The sequence below is a fragment of the Nothoprocta perdicaria genome, unplaced genomic scaffold (genome assembly GCF_003342845.1).
Source record: "Nothoprocta perdicaria isolate Ctin4 unplaced genomic scaffold, notPer1 scaffold_22, whole genome shotgun sequence".
Lineage (NCBI taxonomy): Eukaryota > Metazoa > Chordata > Aves > Tinamiformes > Tinamidae > Nothoprocta > Nothoprocta perdicaria.
Window position 1 is genome coordinate 3229262 of NW_020455415.1, and position 19984 is coordinate 3249245.

At 37.4% G+C, this 19984-nt stretch overlaps 1 protein-coding gene across 1 annotated transcript in view; it reads right to left on the reverse strand.

Moving 5' to 3' along the window:
* Window positions 1-518: 518 nt before the first annotated feature.
* MTM1 (myotubularin 1) overlaps window positions 519-19984 on the reverse strand; it is a 30310-nt gene continuing 10844 nt past the window's right edge. Inside the window, exons 7-15 of the mRNA XM_026038967.1 lie at window positions 11275-11358; window positions 10297-10446; window positions 8494-8682; window positions 7575-7760; window positions 6581-6787; window positions 5684-5776; window positions 4758-4871; window positions 4235-4411; window positions 519-2647 (exon numbers count right to left, since the gene is read on the reverse strand). Of these exons, the coding sequence (XP_025894752.1) occupies window positions 2480-2647; window positions 4235-4411; window positions 4758-4871; window positions 5684-5776; window positions 6581-6787; window positions 7575-7760; window positions 8494-8682; window positions 10297-10446; window positions 11275-11358 (1368 nt within the window). The 3' untranslated portion in view covers window positions 519-2479. The remainder of the gene's footprint in view (window positions 2648-4234; window positions 4412-4757; window positions 4872-5683; window positions 5777-6580; window positions 6788-7574; window positions 7761-8493; window positions 8683-10296; window positions 10447-11274; window positions 11359-19984) is intronic.

Consider the following 19984-nt stretch of genomic DNA (forward strand, 5'->3'; position numbering starts at 1 on the left):
CAGGGTTAGTGTTAGCCGTGCCCGCCCGAGGCCAGGCCCCGGTTACGGGCGCAGGCGGGGGCCGCGCTGCCGCCCGCCCGCCGCGCCGAGGAGCCCCAGGCCGGGCCCGCAGCCCCGCGTGCCCCAGCCAAGGGGCTGCGGGAGGAAGGAGCCCTGCGGAGGCCAAGGCACAGGGGGGACAGGGAGCCCACGACAGGGGCAGCCAGGGCCCCCAGGGCACAGCCCCCACCACCACAACCCCAGCTCCATGGGCCCACAGGAACCAGGACCAGGGAAGAGGCAGGAAGAACAGCATTTTTCTAATTACCATCACCACTTKTAATAGGGTTAAAACAAATATTTTATTCATTGACTTGAAAATAATCCAAGTGCACGCATAGCTATGTTAGATTTTCAAAGAATGAAGTTGAGCTGAACTGGCGATATGAACAACAGCAGATAGGTAACGAAGGAAGTGGGGGAGAAAATCCTTTCCCATCTGTTACACTTCCAAAGGCAAGAGACTGCACAGTAAAAACTACTGCATTTTCTCAACACCTCCACATTACTCAGATGACACTGATGCATTCAACTCAAATACAGAAACTTCAAATATTTTCCCCCACATTAGTTTTCTTATTGGCCAGAAGCAAATGGAAGGTAAACATACGAGAGTATGCACAGTTTTCAAAGTGTAAAGTTGAAGTTCGCAGTTATCAATCCAGAATCATTCTTCATCTGATACAGTGCGTCCCACTCATCTTAATAGACTAAGATTATGGGACAAGTACTTTGGAAACACACTGGAAAAACATCCAAGGGAGAATGAAATTTAGAGGACAAAAATAAGTGTGTATAAGGCATGTGCATTTTTTAAAAGCACATGCAGTATGTTCTGAACTTCCCTGAAAAAATAGTGCAATTCAGTGTATATACTGAATTAAAGAGGTGGCATATTTTTTTTTTTGAAAAAATACTGTTTCTAAAAATACTCAGATGTCCTCTAAACTTTGACTTATTTTATGGAACTATAGCTTTAAATTTAGTTTCATATGCAAAATATTTACACTTTATAAACTTGCAGAACTTCTAATAAACTATATTATATATACACTTACACAAAACTTAAATTTATATATAATCCTATTATATTTTGCAGATCAAAACTCACCACATGTACAATAATTTACAATGATCGAAGCCGCAAGCATCAAAACATCTCCTTTAAAATAACAATATTAGTCCTCTACACATTCTGAATTGCAAAGTTTCCTGGTTTGCCTGAATATCATTAAAACTTCTGAGAATATGAAAAACATTAATTAAATACCAAGTAGCAAGGTTTGTGCTGTCGTAAGAAGTGCTTGCAACTATTAAAAAATATCTGAAAGGAGCAAATTAGAAAGGTTTACAAGAAGCCTCTGAAACAAAGGCTTCAAGCAAGAATTCACTGAAAGATTCAATGTAAGTGCACATACTATATGTCAATCCTGTATACTGAAGTCCCTTTAAACACTTAATAAATTCATTATCCAAAGTTAAATATACATTAAACAGTAAGCTATACATTTACAAGTTTTCAACAGTATTTGTAACTGAGAATTTTTTGCCTACTTTGGTATGAAAGCTGCTCTAAACAGGCACATTTAATTTTAGAAGACGTACACAAGCTTTAAGACAATTGCTGTTGCTGGATATTTAAGCAATGTCTCTGCAAGTCTGCTGTTAGTTATAGAAGCTTTTTTGGGAAAATCTTTTTACTCTGGTTTAATCCACAGAACCAATACAGCCAACACTGATAACCTGTGATGCCTGTAATGTAAAACAGTTRACCAAAATACAACTTCTCAATCCAGTTCAATTGTCATGTTTAAAGAAAAACTAATATAAAATTTTGATTTTTCTTCAATTAATACCTAGTGAGAAATTTGAACTGTTTAAAGAAATCAGAAAAAGTCCTTCCATATTTTCATTTAATTTTAAGCAAAAATTGGAATCATCTAACCATAACATTTTAACACTTCTGTCTGAAATCTTTAGACATAATTTGTTTTTTACTCCAAAGTCTTATTTCTAAAAGGATCACATACCTGCCTATTTTTACAGAATGTGAAAATTCCTATTGATACCAGTATGTTTATTCACAACATGTAAGAGTGAGCATGAATTTCCTTACAAGAATAAGACCTAAGTATCACAAATTAAAGTCATTATTACAGAAACAATCAATTTCATTTTAACTGTACCAGACTTTCCAAAATCTCTCTTAAGCACTCCACAACTAGACATTGGTTATGAACGTTCCCAATACACAGGTTCTGAAAGGCACATAATTAAAGAGTTGGTTTTGCACATTTTGAAATCCTCCTTAAATGAAGGCAGTCTAAAATATTTTGTGTTAGGACACAATCCAATGTAAGGCATTAACATGTTTTGTCTTTATACTACACATACAAGTCACCTCTTGCTATTATAATGTACAAAGGAACCAGCATTTTCCTCAAAAATGGGTTTGTACATGGGACATCATTTGAGAGGGAGATGCTGATGAGGCCGATGAATTGGGTATCTTAGAATTATTTGTGATCTGTAGTTCTTCAAGTCTCCTCATATAATCATCACGTAATGCAAGGAGTTCCATGTAACGCTGCTCCACTGGATTTGGTTGCTAGAAAAAGATCCAAATTAGTTAGTCCTTTATCACTTTCATACAGTTAGGGTTCTATCCTGCATTTGCAATTTCAGACCTATTTATCAAGGGCTGGCTAAATAGAAATAGCTAGTTCTAAAACGCAAGAGCCTCCTGGGTTCAAATTCTCTCAATCCAAAGAAAAGCTCGCTTTACATAAATTAGCTCTTATTGCCTTAAGAAAAAAAAAAAAAAAATTCACCAGCACAATTTGTTCCCAAAGCATCATTTCCTAATTACCTAATATCTTGTACAAAATGGGTACAAACACAGACTCTTTGGCTTTTCTCTTCTTGACTTCAGAACAGATTAGATTCCAAAGGTTAGATTCCTCAAACTAGTTTAGTCAGACCGGTTATTTTAGCCATTGTGATCAGACTAAGATTAAGACACATGTCTTCAGATTAAGTAATTTCCTTTACAAAGTTTTCAATAATAATTCTGCAACTATCCCRAAATAAATCAAATGCAAAACTACAGTGAAATCTGTAAGTAGACTTCCATGTCTACGTGAAGACATAAACCCCAGCTGAGGAAAGCAACAAATGCAGATCCAACATCTGTGGCTGCTTCTGTTTAGTAATATAACTGGAGATACAAGATTAACAATGTTCATTCTGACAGATCAGATTCTTCCTTAGAAGAAAGTCTGATGGTCAAAATGTTTCTAATAACAGCGCTAACAAAAGTCCATCCCCAAAAGTTGTTTCAGGCCATGGGTCAAACTATTCAGGCACTTAAAAACATACTGCTTTATCTGTAGTTATTAGCATGAGAGGAAGTTCTGCTGATTTTTTTTTTTTTTTTTTTTTACATACAAGAATGGTGAAAAAACAAGAATCTGTGACAGAAGCCACAGAAAATTAACAAACATGTTTCCGTTTCTAATTACAAGCTTCTACCACCAACCACCTTTCCTGGATAATGAAGAACATTTTAAAGTAGATTTAAAGCTAATTTGCATGTTCTGTAATCTTTCATTTTCTAAAATAAATCCTTGGTTTCGCCTCTTGCAAAACACCATCATCTTTCAGAGCAAGCAAAAAAAATTTTAACAAATTAAAACTGGCAACATACTTGTAAAAAAAAATACAGTATGTCTGGCTTTCCTCCAGCCTCTAGAGTTCTGTAAATAATACAGGAGATCAGCTGCAGAAAACAAACTGCATTGCTTGAAAACTCTCAATTCACTCCAGGGGCTGGACTGCGAACACTGTTTTTGTCAGGGAAATTGCTCCTTTTCTTCTCCTCATACTCAGAACTCTACAACTTCTTAMCAGGGATAAATAAATCTTTGGATACTGTGTCTTTATATGCTTCACTGCCTAAATTTTAACAACTTTAARCAAAATGTCCATAGATCAGCTACATATTCAAAAGCAGAAAACTGAAATATGATTCGACCAAAGCTTCTCGAGTTGGGTGACGTCAAAGAACAGAACCAAATAATCATTTTCACATTTCTCTCCCACGCTTACAACGTTAAAAGAAATCCAAGCAGGTTACAGATACTATCCTATTTCCATGGTCTAAAAGCCTTTCACACATTTCAGATGGTTCACTTACTTGTTGCCGAATTCTTGGGTTCCATCTGATGTAATAATTGACCCAAAGTTCTAGGTGACGCATACTGGCTACTGGATACAGCGCTCGATTTAGCTCTTTAGTATAAAAAGGATTGGTGAATTTAGATTTTTCACTGTTTATCAAAGACCACAATGATAATGTTTTCTCAGTCACTTTCTAAAATGAAAATGAAATATAAACTGTAAATATTTGTGCAGAATTAGCAAGTCCATTGCAGAAACTATGATTATATTCTAGAAATAAAATACTTTTTATTCAGTTAAAAGCGCAAGATACTGTGTTAGAAACGCGTGAAAAAGTTCCTGACAAGAGTTTTAGTGACTGCATTGTCTTTAAGCTACCAAAAATCACACACATTACCATTCAACAGCTGCACAACCAGAAGAAAGCCAGAATAAAACAGTCTGTGGCATAAGGAATGTAACTGAAGCTTTTTGCAATCATCTGGAGTCAAGAACAGCAGTGCAATCAATGCAAGCAAAAGAACAGTGGCTTGACTGACCTCTTTTTCTCTAACAGATTCGCTGTTGTACAAGAAAGTACCAAATCGGCAGCTGTACAAGTGATCCAGGATTGTAATCAAGAATTGCTCATTGAATTCAAAGGCTGTAGGAAACTAACACACAGAGAAAGACATGTTTTCTTTAGACTGTAAAAGCACAGAGATCCACATGCCCTGCTTAAGGGGCTACAAAAGTCATTTAGAAGCCAAGTCATCCAAAAATGACTTTGAAGCTAACTTTTACATGTACTTTCTAAAGTAAATGTTCAAGTATCATGGTGTTAAATCTCCTCAATCTAGTCATTGATGAGAATTTCCATCCTCTCAAAAAAACCGTATCTAASTGCCTTTAATTCCCTTCTCCTCCCCCGCAAAACCCACAAAACTGCATGTTTACAGTTCCATTTATAGTAGTCAGTCAGAATACTTCCCCCAACAACACACACAGATTGTATTCTTAATTTGGCAATGTCACATAGGAAGATCAGGGTTTAGTTCCTAATTCTTGGCTCCCAGAGTACTAGGTTTGCTACTCTATTTGGTTACTTTCTGAAAACAGTATGTTTAACTCTTAGCACTTAACAGCTCCCAATTTTCCTTCTCAAGGGCTGACAAACATAGCTTGTTTTTATACTTCAAGGAAAACCTTCACTAAAATGAAATGAAACAGATCCTACGAAGCCCAGTAACAATTCCTGTGAGGATATTTTGCTGGGCCACACCTGTAAAATCATCAGAGAAGCACATATGAAGCACCCAATGAAATAATGAAGGATGGCACACTTGAGAAGTGCTCCTTCTGACTAAGGTGTCAGAGCCAAAAGAAAGGCATGCTTTCCTATAGCCATATACCTCCATTTATAAAGGTCCAGGTTTTTAAGTCACTAATCCCCTAATATTACCTGTTGAAGAACGTTCAAACCTACCTGTTTAGACATCTGCCACACGCAGTCAATATACTGGAGAAAGATGGGGGATCTGTCTGCATCAGCATGATTTTTATCACCATGGCCTATTCTCTGAAATAGAGCAATACAGCCTTCTGTTACTCAAAACTTTTTTTTTGTGATTTTATGATGAATAGACACTGTTTCTTATTTATKAAGGCTTCTGTAATAGAGCAATCCTATTTTCTGATCTCAAAATTAGTTACCACATCAATCAGAAGAGATTTGGATGCACACAAGCCTGGCAAAACTATTCCAAAAGACGCTAGAAAAAAAGCTCCAAGTGATTAATTGGCCCTATATATACACACCTATATACTGACTTACAAGTGACTCAGATGCTTTTATAAATGTAAAACAGGACATGAAATATACACAAAGATATGTCTTCCATTTCTTGATTTTATCAGATGGTCTCTTTTTATTTCTGGGGAAATATTAAGYAGTATCTCTAGAACGTTCTAGTGGGGACAAAATCCTTGGTACAAACAACTTCCACTGAAGACGTGGAAACATCTCACCGAGGGTTACAAAGGCCAACATTGAAGCCAGTGCTGTAAAACTCCCAAATGACGCTGTGCATCTACACACCACAGCACAAACTCCCTGGAAAGACAATCTGCCTCCCCAGGCCCTCATGCAGATTTCCTACTTTGTCCCTTGGAATGTTTTTTTGACAGTTGATGCTCAGGAAAGACGTTAACTGTCGCTTAATGAGGGTGTGAACAAAAATTCAAAGGTGATTCTCAATTGCGGCAAACTAACTTCTTTATTCCCATGGGAGAGATATATCAAGGACTTGTAACACACATCTTTCACTTAACCTTCTAAGCATCTGAGGTTGCACAATCCTARCAATCGCATGCTCATTCTTACCGATGCAAATTTGTGCCCAAAGCTTATCCACTCCTTCTGCACGAGAACTTCAAAACCTTCAATTGTTCTGTAGTAGCTGTCCAGCATGAGCATGGCCAGCGACGTGAGCTGCGCAGTCCGGTCCCAGCCGTCACTGCAGTGAACCAGCACGGAGCTCCTTCCAGAGGACACCTTGTCGGCCACTTGAATAGCTCCTGTTAAGACCAGCTAACAAAGAGGAATGGACATCAAAGAGCCAAGAAGATTAGTGTTATTCTAACAAAAATAAATTGATCTTAGTTCTTCAATTAAGCGACCTAAAGAGCATGCTGAAATAATTCAACAGAAAAGAATTTTCTGAGACAAAGTAATTTCTTCAATAAAAAGGGAGAAAAAGATGGGTTCTCTAAACTTGTAGTGAAATTAAATTAAAACAGGATTTACCACAGAAAATACTCTCCAAAATTATATATTTCTTCCAGCTCCTTTCTTTGAAACACCTCCGTTGTTCAGAAAAGGAAGTAGCAGCCTTCTAATATATTTATTCTATAAACATTAACTTATTTTATAAACATTAACTTAAAATTGACATTTCCAATAAGACTCATTACCTAATAGTCTGACACCCTTGTACAAATATATTGGAGGTAAAAGGTTTAAAGACGAACTACTAAAACCACTGCTGAATTACAACTTAAGCCTTTTGCTCGTACTACAAGTTTAAACTTGTCTTGAGGTAGAAAATAAATATAATGTTCTATTGTTGTTAAGTCATGATATCTCTTAATACATTCCACTTTTTTTTTTGAGGGGGTAGGGCAGGGCAGGGTATATTGGGTGCTAATACTCARTAACGCTAATTTTGTGGTCCCTGAGGCATTCCCAATCGTATATTGTGATATTTTCACAATGTCAAAATCTAACAAATAAAGCAAGTCTGATATATCACGTTTCACTGATATATCACAATAAGCTTTACTTTCACTAAACAAACAAACAAACCAACCAACCTTACCTTTATATGTTCYAGCCAATGGGTTGATTCCAGACTAGATAACCAGTGTGATTCCTCCACATTAGGATAAACAATGTCTTTCAACTTCTTCAAAGATTCCCGCATGACATGAATATTATGAATGTCCAAAAAGAAGAGTTCTGCATTGGGATATGCATCTTCACTTTCATATCCTCCACCAGTTGCCTAAGAAACAGAGACCTAAAATTAGCTTTAGTGATATATAGGCTCTTGTAGTAGCACTTTAGAGCTGGAAGGGATAGAAAACTTTTAGATAGTACAACTGTGGTACAACCATGATTTCATTTGCTAATTTAAAGTCTCAGAAAGAACTGAGAAAGAACTCGGAGTTACAAATATTTGAGTAAAACTTGGGGGCTGTGTTTTGTTCAAAAGAACAAAGTACRTTAAGCACAGGAGATGCTTAAAGTCATTCAAGTGCTTAAAGTCATTCAAAATGCTTTATTAAAGTCATTCAGGATGCTTGAAGTCATTCAAGTTGACCCAGCTAGTCTAGTTCTAATAATACTAAAAATGAAATTAACACATTTTGGTAGCAGATTGGCACAGACAGTCTAGGAGATTAAATATCTAGTCTTTTAATATATTTACTAAATTACTATATTTATAGACTCCTAGGCAAGAATACTAATCTAGATACCCAAGTTTCTGCCCATATGCTCTCTAGAGCGCAAGCCCACAAAACTAGCTCAGTATTTTCTCTCACTTACTTCTCTTCTTCCTCAGAGCTGGTTAGGTCTGAAATAGTCTGTGTAATGTGAATGGAGAACCAAACTAAGGATGCCTACCTGTGAACATGGCTTTACATACATATGCTCTCCAGAATAGGATTTGCCTAAATACGAAGGAGAGTTTGGGCTTTTACTGTGTTGCCAAACACGACTACTAAAATGCTTACCTTGTTGGCGACTGCATTGACATTGGGCCTAGCATCATAGATGGTCAGCTTTGATATTTGCCCATTAGCCTCCCTGATGATATCAAGGTATCTTTCATCGTCTTTATTCCGTTTGCCGCTCATGCCAACGAGGGGCTGACTGCATCGCATAATAACAGCTTGATTCTCTGGATGAATCCATGATAGAACCTAGTTACACAACAAGAAAATCATCAAGAAATAGTTTGTTGAAAGCCATATATTCAAGTTTAAATTTACATTTTGTAAAATGGGGAAATGAACCATTTTTTTCTTCGAAATAATTCTCAGATATCTCAGCTTATTTCCAGTTAGCCTCATGTTTTTAATATCTTTAAAAAAAAGAATTCTCTTATATATGCTACTCGTTGAAGTTGTATATGCTTATATGACCCAGTATACTTTAGTAGTTTCTCTACATCTCAGGTTGTAGAAGTAATTGTGAAAAAGTAATCTCCAAATAAATACAGCAATGCCTGCTAAAACTAAGAAGCAACAGAGAAGAATGAATAGATCTTAGGAACTAAGATGTTCTGATAGAACAAGACAAATTTCTCCTTTTTGGGATAAGGAATTAAAGTTGAACCTTCCTGCAGTAGTCTAATTATCTGTCCTTCACTTAGAAATGCCTTTTGTTTTCCTGTCCTCCTTACAAATAGTAGCTAACGGAGCAGAATGCATGCTTTTTTGTTTTTCTTAGATAGAGGGGACTGACCAGAAGAGGACATAGTGTGCAGCGCAGGAAACAGATTAAAGCACAAGAAATGACAAAGAAGCAGCCCAAAAAGTAGTGCAAAAAAAATCCAGCTTTATTCTGAAAAACTCTTAAGAAAGCAGAATCTCAGCAATTGATAAAGTTGTGTGTCAGACTTCAAAAAAGTCTGACAAAATAATTCAAGCACTACTGAAACACATGCTTGTGCATCTATAAACCAGAAGTGTCAGTTTGCATGATAGCCAATGACTGGTTATTTCCTGACAAGAGTAAAATCACTGTTACTAAGGAGGTGATTCACACTGTACAGACCATACAAAAGCCTTGCCATATAGTTGGAGATGATACACCCAGGTGATAAACATGGGCATGTAAATGCATAACCACCCTACCTTGTCAGTAAATAAAATCTAGTAGGTATTTTTCATCACATTTGTTTGAAYGTATTTGAGAATTGAGGCACTGGCTCACACTGGCTAAGAAAAAAACACCTCTTTCGAGTTTGTCAAGTTAAAAATGATTAAAAACTGTACTGTACTAGAAATTAGTGTTATGTGCAATGCTGTAAAGCATTTATTTCCAGAGCTGCTACATAAAGATATCTCAAGGAATTCTAGCTACAGTGACACACCTAAGTTACAAGGATTTATCTTAAACTCATTACTATTTAATATTTTACAGCACTGAAATAAACAAACTCAGGAACTTAGTACATAGACTACACAGGAATTTTTGTTTTAGGACTGACCGTGGGAATAAAAGTTAAGTCAACAAACTACCACAGACGGCAGCCTAAAGCTCATACTTCATTAAGAAAGGGGAATCTGCAGTGCCAGCGGTTGTTACTAGAAAAGGAAAGTTAAAAACCAAAGTCAGAAAGAGAGATTGTTGTAGGGGAAACTGCAAAGCTTGGCCCTCATACTAGTTTCGAGCAGTAAAATCGGCCTGTTCAACCTGTTTTGTCGCAACCAAATCCAAAAAAGCACTGCGTCGTGTTCAGCAGAGCATGGTTTCTATGCACACTTCAAAGTACTTTCACAGTACGTCAAAATTTATTATATAATACTCACTGGGATTCTGTTTCGGGATCTAAAGGCAGCCACTTTCTTGAGGTCGTCATCTGTTGCATTATATGGCACTACCAGGAGTGATGGATATGTGTCACACAGTCCATAGTGTTCATTAATGAAAGTCACTCGCCACCGTTCATTGGGCAGCCCCTAAAATGCAGCAAAAAAGCTGTTCATCTTATATAGCCAAGCATACATTGAATAGCTCTGTTCTTGAATTTAACACAGTACTATGGCCACATGGTGGCAACAACCTACCAATTTAACCCGACTACCTAAAGTAAGGATGATTCAAAACAGAAGATTACAAGATCATGCAAAAGGCCACTTTGCTGATGCTCCACAGCTATGCAGTTAGATCAAATCCACCTCCTTACACACAACCGTGTTTTCACTGCAAGTTTAGAAACTAGCAGATGTTTCTTTAACCCTCAGACCAAGGCAAGAAAATTGTTTTCCCTTCCTCTCTCAAAGAGAGCCACCTTTCCATTCTGCTTTCAGAAAAAAAAAAGATAGTCCTGAAACAGAGACGAAACTGGATCATAACCTTTTCTTGCTTGTAGTGTGATATGATTCCAAGTTTAAAACCAGGCTTTAGGTGGGTGTATTTACTTTATAGGGGGGAGGTTCTTGAGTCCCTAAACCTTGAAACAAACAGATTAYGTAGAAGTCTGGATACACCTTAGTCCATTAAGAACTACGGAGAAAATAATTCAAGGGTTCTTATTTTTCATATAAACTTCTATTAAATATATTTCTAATATTTTAATATTCTGTAACATTCTCATTTCCTAACTTGGAATATTCTGTGTTTGTTATTCCACCTTGTTTTTTTCTTTAATCTTGCATTTCTGTCTTCTCCATTTCTCAGCTTTCTCCATTTCTCAGCTTTCTCCACAAAAGAGCTGCTAAGTTAAACTATAGCGACAAATCTTACAGCTAAGAAAACACTGGGCAACTGTTGCTTTAATAACTTACTTGTCTCCTGTATTCACACATTGGATTATACACCATCCATCCGTTTTCAGAAAACTTTTCTTCATTTGCAAAAGCAAAAAAAGGCTATAGAAAGCAAAAGGAACTTATTACATCAAATTGCAACRAACTATGAGGGTTCATCAGCAATTATGCCCCAAGAGCTGCCAAAAAACAGGACCCTATCCTGGCAACCTCAGCCTATCCCCTTTAAATCTGATAGAGATAAAATGGCTTTATTGGTCTGTTCTCCATACTTTGTTTCCTCCCCAAATGTACGACACAGCACCAACAGCTCTTCCTTAGGTACAGCTTCTACTATTGCAAAATATTAGCTGTTAAACGGAAACTTTAGAAGTTTTAATTGCTCTTCATTACTATTACAGCTATCTTTCTGCATCCCTTGTCCAATTTATTCTCACTGACGAAAAACTGATTTRTTGTGAAACTGAGTATCAGACTGTCAATGAAAGTGAAACAGAATATGACAGTGATGGTTACACTACCTACTTTTATTGTTTTGTTGTCCAGTTTTGAGACTTATATCCGATACAGAATTCTMACCCAGGGTTCCTAATAACTTCCTTGTCTCCTTTAGGTTCAACTCTACTTCTCTTTGAAACAAATTTTAGTAGCTCCTATTATATTAATTTGAGGTTATTAGATATACAAGGTACATTATCCTAATACATTTGGTAAATAGGTTTGTAACTTAAATCAGCATTCACTAACAAGTACATGTATTGTCAAATTTTTCATGTACACAAAGCATTCCCTGGCTATGCCTTCAGACTCCCCATTCCTTTTCTTAAGGCACCAGCCTTTCAGTGTAACTAATCATGACAAACACTCCCCACCCAGCAATCTACAATCAAGTGGGGCGAARGGAGGTATCTAAAAGCTTTCTAGATCAGAAAAAAAAAACTTTAAATGGATGCAGGTATCAGAAGTAGAAAAACTCCAACGATGGCAGAATATAGCAAACCAGGAAGGTCACCATGTAAAGCAGCAGATGCAGCTCATTTGCTGAGCTATTAATACACAGCTACATGCAACCTCCCTTCCCCCAGGAATTTCCTGTATCCCAAATAGTAACTATGCTAAGAATTCACTCAAGAACTAAAGAGGCCAAGAGAAAAATCTTAAAACAGCAGTAAACAGGAGTACTAGAATCCTAACAGATCACTTAAAAGATGTCTCAAAGGCAGGATTAAGTTGTAATTTTATGGAAATTTCCTTGTGGAGATCGCTCAGCTTAATCCCTGATATGTAAAATATACCAATTTACAGTGCACTGTGACAGCTGTTCAATAGAATAAATTTTGCAGATTAAAAAAAGGTGTTGCTCCAAAATGGAGATAAATATTTTACCAATAACTCACAATAAGATCACATGGAAAAGCATATTTTGTTTTCACTTAAAAAAAAAAAGTTAATTTTATTTATGCTTGTCTAAGAGTTCCCCTACCATGCAAGGGCAGTCTTCATTCAGACCTTGCTTTGCACTTMACTACAGCAACTTTCTCACATCTGCTACAAACACTTCCAGAATCACAGAATTCACAATTACTAGATCTGATAACTTCGTTCCACCAGCTAGACTAACATTCCAGGTAATGCATGTTTTACCCAGATTACTTGAGAAAAAAAAGGAAGTGTCATGATTTGCATGGAATAATCAGCAAAATTTGYTGTGGTCTAAAAATAACGGAGTAGTACAAGGAATGTGAGCACACAGGGAGCAAAGCCTGGGTTAGGATTTTTATCTGAGCAATTCTGGAAGAGAATTTTTGAAAGCAGTCTAGGAATTCCAACATTCATTTAAGCACATAGTCTATTTTTGGTAAAAGAACAGTATTTGTAAATGTGAAGATTAAAACTGGTCATTTTCTTCTGGAAGAGTTGATCAAGTTGCAACAATTACAATACAAATACAATGGATACATATGCATTGTGTGTAGAAACAGTATAGTTTGTCTAATTAATATTGAAAGTTTTACTTGTTGCAGAAGGTACAATCCCTGGCCTCACACAGACATCTGCCTCACTTAAGGCTTTTTCTTTTTCAAGGAATAAATATTCTGTGAAGAGCKCTGGACTTCAGTGCAGAGGTCAGTGCTGAAGTTTAAAACAGGGCAACATCCCCAGCCCACCTTAGGTCTAGTTCTCACGGCAAAAATATATTGCAATATATGAAGGGCAAAACGCTTCTTTTTCCAGTCTGACAATTCTATAATACTTCCATACAAAAATATCTGAAATAATTTCTTAATCTAAGTTCTTCATATTCTCATCTCCACTTAAGCAGCTCATTAGATTAACATAAAATTTCCTCTCATCATACTCCAGCACGGCACAGCACAAGTCAGAGTARAAGAAAGAATATTTAAAATATTCAACATCCATTTATACGTATTCCACTCCTTCTAATGTCAAATTACTATGCAACTTCAGTATAGCTACTAACCCATGTTCACAGCCATTTTAATGCTAAGAATCTTCTACTTAGACAAACYTAAGAGACATGTTAGGAAAAAAAATTTCTTGCTGCATGTACAAGTCAGATTTAACACACATTTGCACCTTGCTTTTATTCATTGGAAAGCAAGATAATGAGAAATATGAAGTAATTCCTACAAATTTTTTGTTGTTGTTGTTGAATTGGACATTTTGTTATTCTGAGTACCAAATAAACTCTATTGCAATGACATATTTATATGATAAATACATTAGATGTCAGAAGAGTTTGTTATAGTGTAGGTAAGCTGCATATCCTCACTAATTAGCCACATACTTCTACTTATACCCTAAACTATCCAAGAGCACATGTTAAACGATTGTTATTTACATTCTTGTATGCTTCAACTTAGCATTATTAAGCCTTTCAGATGCACAGTCTTTTCAGTGCAGTCTGAATGCCATTTTGCAGTGCAACAAACAAATGGAACAGAAGACCAAAGCTTGCCACTTAAAACACATTCTGCTTATATTTTCATTATCACACAACGTAAGAGTTGGAAGCATAAGATACTTTAGAAATGTCATATAGACATTTGCATAGGCCAGCAAGGCCGATATTTATATTCTCCAGGGTGTGGAGGGAAGAGGAAGGTCGGCAGCAAACTACAGAGGCAGCTACAGGAACTTCAATGCCCTTGCAAAGAGACAATCCCCTGCTGACTTCTCGTGCAGCAGCACCACAGACAGGTCTTTCAAGTGCCCAACTATAAGAAGAGCTTAGCCAACTCCACTTCGTACCTTTCCTTCCCTCCAAATCTCTGACACTTCCCCGCTCAATCCTCTGTCTTCCTCAGCAACACTTCAAATACTCTGGGCCTCCATCATGGCCTCCACTCTGATTGCTCCACACACTCCTTGACTTCCCACCACAGTTTCATTCCTTCGCCCTAACAAAATACTGTAGCTCCTGCTGCTCAGCCTACTTCCTCAGGAATTAAATGAACTGGAGCCAGTAGATGTGTCCAAATTAAGAGAGAAATGGCTAGAAATTTGAAAAGAAAAAGCCTCCATGCACACACTTAGGTCAGAACAATCTCTGCAGGAAGTAGACGGTAAAAGGTTTGTTCAAACTCTGAATATACCCTTTAAAAAAGCCAAACAAACAACAACAAAAAACACTTGGTTTGTACAGGCAGCTAGGCCAGCTCTGGTTAAGCAGGCTGAGCAAGGTAATCAGCAGCAGCTCCGAGTTCAGCACAGACAACCTGCTCAGGGAACTAGCCAGCCTGAGCTGACACCCTCCTCCTAATGAGTCCGAATCCATGGCCTTTCACTAAGCCCAGATCAACTCACACCCCGGGCTCAAAGCAAGAGGCTCTGCCACCATTTCCAGTGCTACTGAGCACAGCTGTCCCACACACCACRATCAGTCCCACACATCTGGGCTCTGTTGACTCTTGCTGTGCTCCAGCTGCACACTGGGCACGTGCTGGCCGTGCAACGAGCCGCCGGCAACGCGGGGCAGCCTTTTCAAACCAGGCAGCACTTGCTTCAATCAGCTCAAACACAACGTAACATCCTGGGACATAAGGGAAATATATTATTATTATTACTATTATGCTGAGAAGAACAATCTTGTCTTATCCCACCAATGCCAGATTCAGTCAGACTGAAGAAAGTCATTTAGGACTTCAAGCAAATTCAAGAATTTTTAAATTAAAATCTCTGTGCACAGAATGAAAGCACCAATTTCACTACAGGTCCACAGGCCAAAAAGTAGAAGAAACTGCACTTAAAGGTCTTCAAGCTTTTAACAYTTTTTGGTAAATTATGCTTTACTGTGTAAGTAATTCTGTTTCCTCATGTGCAGGTGCTAACCCAAATTTCCGATCTCTTCTTCAATCYTCCCACAGACTAAATACTTGCCTTTAACATTTATTTCCACTGTTTTGCATATAAAAATTAACATGGGTTATGCTAGATGTTCATAGCACAATATTTCTCAGTTATATAAGAACAGTTGTGATTTGACAGCACAGCCTGTCAAGAAGTACATTTAAAAACAGTTATGTTAATATTCAGAATGTTATATTTTATTGTTAATCCAATTATTATTTGAACATAATTCTATATATTCATAAATACCTAAAAGTACCTATTATTTAGTAAATATTCTACCAATATTTATACAAAATTTAAAAAGCAGACAAACAAGAAAGTGTTAAAAAATTGGCAGAGCCAATTGTTTTCTCTACTTCTTACTGGTTTAGGCTTCTTATACAGCATAAATCACTAAACTTTTACTTGGTGAAAAGCCGTCAGCTTCCCAGTGTGTCTAAAAATAAAGCTGGCTTTAATACGGAACCATTATATGAGCCAGTTACAAATGTCTTATCTGAAAACTAAGATCAGACACTGCAACATTTACATAATTAACGTCTTCCACAATTATTCTACTGTGACTGATGAAAGTCATTTGGAAGAAAACTTCAAGTCACAGCAATGTTTGCAAAACCAAGCACTGCTTCAGACGGGCACCTGTGCCAGACTTCACTGCTGTCCGTCATCTCTGCAAATCCAATAGCAACACTGGCATCATCCGATTCTTCTCTTGTATTTTAAATCCTCAGAAGAGGGTGAGTGAGGGTGGGGAAGGTGGAAGTCAGTATGGTTAGCAGTGTATCTCATCCAAACCATTTCCTGCACTGCTGGAAACAAATGTATTGTGTATGACGGTGGTGAATATTATTACAGATGACATGTCATTTCAAGATCAGGAAGTGAGGCAGCTGCTGTGCAGAAACTAGACTAAAGACGCTAAATATATCACATCTTTTGTGGGGCTACTGAACATTTACGTGGTTTTACACTGTCACAGCAATGATTTTCTTCCACCTAGCTTAAGCTTGCAAATGCAAAAGCGGRTTGGGGATAGCAGCTGTTTGCACTCTATCAGCCAAGGTGTCAGTCAGGGGAGCTATCAGATTTTACATGATGCAAGTGATTCAGGGAGATCTGAAGCTGACCTATACTCAAAGTGATGGGAGCCAAGAGCCAGCTTATGGAAGCAAGCACAATGCTGAGCCACTGAGGAGAAGCTCGAACAGACTTCGAATTTCTTATAGGCTCTCAAACCACCATGTAGTGGGAAAGGGAGAGATAAAACTCTTGGAAATAAAAAGGAACAATACAGTCCATTTAGAAATATTCTTTCAGGATTTATTCATCTATTTGTCAGAGAATGGGATGAAGAGAAGCAAGGCACCCCTAAAATTATTCTTGCTTGGGAGCAGCTTTAAACATAAGGTTCTGTCAGCTAAGTATCAGCCTAAAGCCTCGCTGTCCTGTACCATTTCACCACTGCGGGTGCAGAAGCACCCGTGCTGCCAAACCAGCTGAGGAGCAGGGCTGCAGTTCCACAGCGTGGTCTGACCCAAGCGACCATTCAGCACTTGCACAAGGGGGCTGCCCCCCTYGATTCTCTCCTGCCTGCTCCCTTTTGCACCTTCCCGCCCCCAAATCCCAGTTTTGATGCACAGCGATTTCAAACCAAGTCTGCTCAATTCACTAAAAACAGCACAAGATTAACTCAAGATGACAATATTTTGTGCTGGGTTAGTGAGCCGCACTGGCTTACTTTTTGTGATTATATAACATCCAGTTTGGCATAAGAGGAGGAAACAACCGCATGGCTGAAGGCTGCAAGAGGGAGAACAGAGAAAAACAAGAGCTCAGTGTTTTAGAAGCAGAGGTCCCATCTTTACCCAGCCATGACGTGAAGCCAGAGCACAATCTTTATACAACATTGCATTCAAAGTAGTGCAGGCTTTACAATAATGCCTTAGCAGATTTAAAGTGTGCAAAGGCAAGAAGGACGCGTACTATTCTACACATTACTCATAACCATCACTAGACAAACACTGCACTTCATGACAAAGCCTAATATAAGCTCACATTTCATCACCATGTTATTTCCAGCTCTGTAATTGGGTTAGATATCATAAAACAATCCTACAAAGGACACTTACAATTCAATTATAACCTAATTTGTCCACATTCAAGCATGCAAACCTCTGTAGGTGAATTCTAAAGTTTAACGCACTTCAAAAGAAAATTTAAAAATTTAAAGGCACCAATTAATGAAATAAAATCTTTTTGCACACCCAAAGCTGGTGATATCATGATTGGAGTGAAGACTGTCTAAGCACAATACTAATTACCAACTCAGTCAAGACAAACAGGCCCCTTCTGCTAGGTTGTCCATAGCCGTAATTTAAGTGCTCTGCCTTTTTTAGTGAACAGTGGCATTAAGTGTGGGTTGCCAGGCAGCATGGAAATGATGCAACTTTCCATTTAACCTGGAAAACAGAATGAAGAGTTTGACAGGATACACAAAGGGGACATGGAGTCCTATGTCTTTTTGGACCAGATGTTTCAACCTAAACGCTATTGTGAACAACTTTTTCAACAGTATTTAGTTTCCTTCAAACCAAGAAAACAGGAATGCCCCTCTACCTCTAACAACTTAGGCTGCCAAAAGACACAAGAATAATGAAAAGAAGCTGAAACGATAAACTGTTATTTTCCATTTGCGACAACAGCTCTCTTTAAGTTGGTCGTTGTAAAGAAAAATGTATTCAGCAATTATTCTTAAAGGACATCTTGAAGGGATTGCATTTAGTGGAATTTAGCCAGGTAAATTGCTTATTATTCAAGTTCAACAGTCTGATTTAACTACTACCTATAAATTTTAATGCATAACAAATGGAAGCGAAAACAGGTCATTTACTGTCATCATTACAATATTTCAGAAAATGGTCCTGGCAACAAACTGATAAGGAAGTCTAATACAATGGAGTTAAAGAATAGCAGACTCGAAGCATCTACAATATATTCAATACTATAACCTGTAGGAGAAGCCAAAATATATCTCCAAAGAAAACCAGAAATTTTAAATCAGAAATTGGTGTCTATTTCTAAATTCCTAATATGTAAGAATTTGTTTCATAATTCACTTAGTAGAGCAAAGATCATTATTTAAACCATAGTGACCTATGCTACACTCCTTGCTATCTCACAGCTTACTGAAGTCAGTAATCATAGCTCCAGAAGCATGGAGAACGAGCATAAAGCTTCATATTTCTTTTAAAGATGAAATATTTACATGTACCAAAGTTATTGACCACATGTTCATGTTTGATGCATTGAATCTTTCTTGCAATATATGAAAAGGAAAAAAAATGAAGATTCCTTTCAAGCCCCTCACATGGGACACAGAAAAATCATTCAGCCACAGGCTATTACTACTGATTTGTTTTCCAACTACCTTCTGAAAGTTTGTAATTTTTTATCTTGAAATTTTATTTCTTTTTACTTATTAGATTCAAGACCAGTATTATTCTTCAGCTTACATAATCCCTTCCTCTGAACTATCCAGTACTGAAAAGACTTTTCCACCTTCTTTTTGGTCAACCTCTGTTCATTTCCTCTCTGTATATCATTTCCAAATCCTTTTCTGATCACCCGAGCACTAAACAATGGTGTTCTGCCAAAACATTCTGTTATCAGATGTTATTAGAATAGCAATTAATGCCTTTATCCTTAAGGAGAGAAGTTTGAGGGGGCTCTATGCACAGTCTTGTAATTACAGAGAAGATTGTGACACTGTCTTCACAGGGATGCAGAGACAGGACAAGAGCTAATAAACAAGTTGCTCTTGTCTACGGGACAGGGGGAAATTCCATTGGGATGTTAGAAAAAAAAATGACAACAATTGAGCTTTGGAAGACATAACACAGAGAAGTGGTGGAATCTCCTTCACTGGAAATATTCAGACCTGACGGTGCCAGGGTAGACTAGTCTAGGGTCCTAATTTCCGGTTTCATTTTGTAAGAGCTGTTCATCAACACTACAAGATATTCCCACAAAAACACTTATTTTCCCTTATGCTTCTATTCTACAGAGTATTGGAACACAGAATGCCAAGAAAATGTTTACAAAGCATAGCCCATATACTTATATATATATTTGGAGAATTAAATAAGATTCTTGCTGCAATTTCATGTAGTCAAATTCTGTGAACAAAGTTCAAATTCAAAGCATAAGCCTCCAATATTTGGTGAAAAAGTACTCATACATCTAGCTTAAATGGAACACAATAAAATAGGAAATTAATTTTACAGAAGACAACCTAAAGCATTTAGCAAAGATATGTCAAAGTGACCCATCCAGTTCTACACACTGATTCTGGCAA